The 3,806-nt window shown below is 37.3% G+C and overlaps 2 protein-coding genes across 2 annotated transcripts; one reads left to right on the forward strand and one right to left on the reverse strand.

Moving 5' to 3' along the window:
* Positions 1–209: 209 nt before the first annotated feature.
* Positions 210–829, reverse strand: LOC145191825 (periculin-1-like). The gene is made up of 2 exons (XM_080069010.2): positions 610–829; positions 210–451 (listed from the first exon to the last, which is right to left on the reverse strand). Exons 1-2 carry the CDS (start codon positions 827–829, stop codon positions 243–245), a joined length of 429 nt encoding a protein of 142 aa, XP_079925136.2. The 3' UTR covers positions 210–242.
* Positions 830–2,325: 1,496 nt separating this feature from the next.
* On the forward strand, positions 2,326–2,903 carry LOC149887910 (periculin-1-like). The gene is made up of 2 exons (XM_090088432.1): positions 2,326–2,503; positions 2,662–2,903. The coding sequence occupies exons 1-2, from the start codon at positions 2,326–2,328 to the stop codon at positions 2,868–2,870; spliced, it is 387 nt and encodes a 128-aa protein (XP_089944558.1). The 3' UTR covers positions 2,871–2,903.
* The last annotated feature ends 903 nt before the right edge of the window (positions 2,904–3,806 follow it).

A 3,806-nucleotide genomic window follows, 5' to 3' on the forward strand; every position in this document is an offset into this window, starting at 1 on the left:
ATTTCCCGTGTGGTCTTCATATATGAAACCTTCATTTTCGTGCGCAAATCTCTAACACGATGATATAAAATTTGTTCACTTACTGCAGATTAAAAAAACTTTTTTCTCCTAGCAATTACTTGCGTTTTGCCTAACAAACATTATAGGATGGGGTCATACCGATCTAGTTGCGCAACACTAACAAACAAACGAACACTGCTCAAAACATTATAACATCATTGCATTTTTAAACAAAACTACAATCAGTATGGTCGCGGTGGGCATTCATCATATTTTCCGAGGCATTGTCCGAGACCACGGTAACCAGCTTTGGCGCAAAACACTAACCCGTATGGACATGGCATGCAGATCGCTCTCTTGTTGACACATGCCACGTAGCCAGATCGAGGCTCGCTGTCAATAGCATAGTTGCCGTCAGCACGATAGATGCAGTCATTTGTAACGTCGACACCTAAAGTTCAAAGACAAGATTAAACGGTGAGCTTTTTTGCTCAAAAACAAAAATAAAAATTTACTGCGCTCTAGTCGAACCCGCAACGCGGTTAGAAAACAAAAGCGTGACATTATTAGCTACGCTTTGCTGAAGCAAATTCTGAAGAAATCTCTTACCAAGACAAAGAACGCGTTTTGGTTGGTAGTCGATGTTCTTGGGTTCGTAGTCGGTGTTCTTGGGTTCGTAGTCGGTGTTCTTGGGTTCGTAGTCGGTGTTCTTAGGTTCGTAGTCGGTGTTCTGGTGTTCGTAGCCGTCGTCTTGATTTTGCGCTACACGCACTGCGTTTGCTGTGACAGCCAGAACACAAGCTGCGATGAAAACAATCTTGGTTGCCATGGTTGTCAATCCGTTTGAAGGTTTTTTCAAATTCGCTTATGCTTTGCGTTTGAACTTGCTTGTGTCTGCGAAGCGCGTTTTTATAAGCGCTTTTCAACGAACAGTTGAGGAAGTAACAACTGCACTAATTTGCGAGTAATGTGCTACACCAGCGCTGAAAAGTAATAACGAACTAACAAGTACTTCGTTTGAGGAAACGTGCTTCGTTTCTGCGAAAAGTTCACGTCACAAAAGTAGTTTGGCACAAACGCATCTCAGACGACACACAGAAAAAAACAAACAAAACAAAAGCGACGAAAGCACACCTAAATCGGCAGAAAGAAAACAAACCAGCGAATAATTCTACTTAGATAAAAACAAGACGCGTTGTATTCGGGGATGTGGATCGGAAAGCAGTTTAGCTTGGTTTCCTTAATGCTCACTGTAGAGCTTAGAAGGTGTTGCTTTTTCGAATGCACTTTAACGCACTTACGCCAAAAGATACCATCTCTGTCTTATTTACTTTTTTATATCCTTCAAAAAAATTAGTAGCAAAATTCTAATTCCATTCGTTAAATTTTTAGAAGTTTATAAAACTGTTATTCAAACAGTACTCCTATTAAACTATTTAATGTAAATGATTCCAACATTTTTTGAAACATCGTTGGGAACTGTTGATCACTTCAGCTTAGCTAGGACTCAATTTCGAACTTCTGATTCTTCTGTTACAGAATGCACTATTTGCAGTCTCCGTGATCAGTAAAAACACAAAGAACTGTCGAAGCTGAAAAAGAAATCAGCAATATTCAATTGTTCTTTACTTTAGTGATATGTTTTGTAAAAGGAACGTAAGGCATCTGAAACCTTGAAGAAATTTGAATCAACGAAAAAAAAAGTGCATTGTTTCTTTTTAAACAGGCCGTTAACATTACAGCATGCGTAAAGTTACCAAAATTTGATCAGGAAGCAACATGCGTATGCACGGTAGAAGTAGTAAAAGGGCGTTTGCTTTTTGATCACAGCATGTCTTGCGCTCCTCCTTTGTTTTTCGCATTTTATCACGAGGAGTGAAATCTCTCCCGTAAGCTTAAAATTGAAAAGCATTAGAAACTATTATAGCCCGTTGTATTTACTCACTTGTTGTGGAACAAAAAAAACTACACTTATCTTAAGAAGCAGAGGAACTTGCACGCTTCAATATAACTTTAGGAACATACCTTTGAGATATGTATTTTTCTAATCAGTGTTTTACAAACAAATTTGATTTTATGGTTTCAGAAATTTGCATACGAAGTTAAATGGTTCATATTTATATTATCATTTGCTTGCTCGAAGCACTTGTTAGTTCGTTATTACTTTTCAGCGCTCGTGTAGCACATTACTCGCAAATTAGTGCAGTTGTTACTTCCTCAACTGTTCGTTGAAAAGCGCTTATAAAAACGCGCTTCGCAAACCCAACCATATTCAAACGCAAAGCTTAAGCGAATTTGAAAAAACCTTCAAACGTATTGACAGCAATGGCAACTAAGACAGTTTTCATCGCAGCTTGTATTCTGGCTGTCACAGCAAACGCAGTGCGTGTAGTGCAAGATCAAGACGACGGCTACAAACCCAAGAACACCGACTACGAACCCAAGAACACCGACTACGAACCCAAAAAAACAGACTACCAACCAAAACGTGTTCTTTGTCTTGGTAAGAGATTTCTTCAGAATTTGCTTCAGCAAAGCTTAGCTAAGAATGTCACGCTTTTGTTTCCTAACCGCGTTGCGGGTTCGACTAGAGCGCAGTAAATTTTTATTTTTGTTTTTGAGCGAAGAAGCTCATTGTTTAATCTTGTCTTTGAACTTTAGGTGTCGACGTTACAAATGACTGCATCTATCGTGCTGACGGCAACTACGCTATTGACAGCGAGCCTCGATCTGGCTACGTGGCTTGTGTCAACAAGAGAGCGATCTGCATGCCATGTCCATACGGATTAGTGTTTTGCGCCAAAGCTGGTTACCGTGGTCTTGGACAATGCCTCGGAAAATATGATGAATGCCCACCGCGACCATACTGATTGTAGTTTTGTCTAAAAATGCAATGATGTTATAATGTTTTGAGCAGTGTTCGTTTGTTTGTTAGTGTTGCGCGACTAGATCGGTTAGGCCTCATCCTATAATGCTTGTTAGGCAAAACGCCAAAAATTGTTTATTTACGGAAAAGTTTTTTGCGTAAATTCAAACAATCCGTAATTACACAATACCAATATTATTTATTAATTTAAATTAACGTGTTTATAAAAAATCAAATAAATACACGCACAAACTTGTTCATACATTACCAGTAAACAACACAATATAGATAAGAAAATGAGGTTAGAAATATATGTGGGATTCCCGGGTTTTTGTCATGCATGTTTATAAATATGATGTAATTAACGCATTATCTTTATTATTACCTATTATTTTTCACACCACTGTATATATGTATACAAAGAACTTTTAATCAGTTAATTTTAGCATGAGATATGGGAAGTAAAGTAATATAGCAAAAGAATTTTACTTTTACTTGTAAATTTATTTATTACTGTAATTGTTATACATATACAAAGGTTTCCGGCACGTAATATACATTGATGCGATAGGACGTTCAAAGACGCATTTACGAACCATAGCATATTAAATGTTTAAATTATAGATATGACATTAAAGATCGTGCACGTAGTGTAAGACCCCGAAGACACATCCAAGTTTTTAATATATTGGTTTTCTGCTTCAAAGAAAAAGTTTTTAAGCTGACCATTTCAATCACTCGACTTGAACCCAATAGAAATGGGAAATGCATAGAAAATTATAAGGATGTATTTAAATATCTATTTTCAAAAGCATAGATATTTAAATCCATCCTTATAATTCAAGTCATTCAAGTAAAAGTGGGATAAAATTCCACCTGTTAGTATTAATCTATTGAATCGATGCCACATTGTTGTTCGGCCGTTATCGCTGTAAAGAGT

This window comes from Hydra viridissima, unplaced genomic scaffold (genome assembly GCF_058129835.1).
Source record: "Hydra viridissima isolate aposymbiotic clone 2 unplaced genomic scaffold, HvirCarnegie_v1 scaffold_5, whole genome shotgun sequence".
In the NCBI taxonomy this organism is placed as follows: domain Eukaryota; kingdom Metazoa; phylum Cnidaria; class Hydrozoa; order Anthoathecata; family Hydridae; genus Hydra; species Hydra viridissima.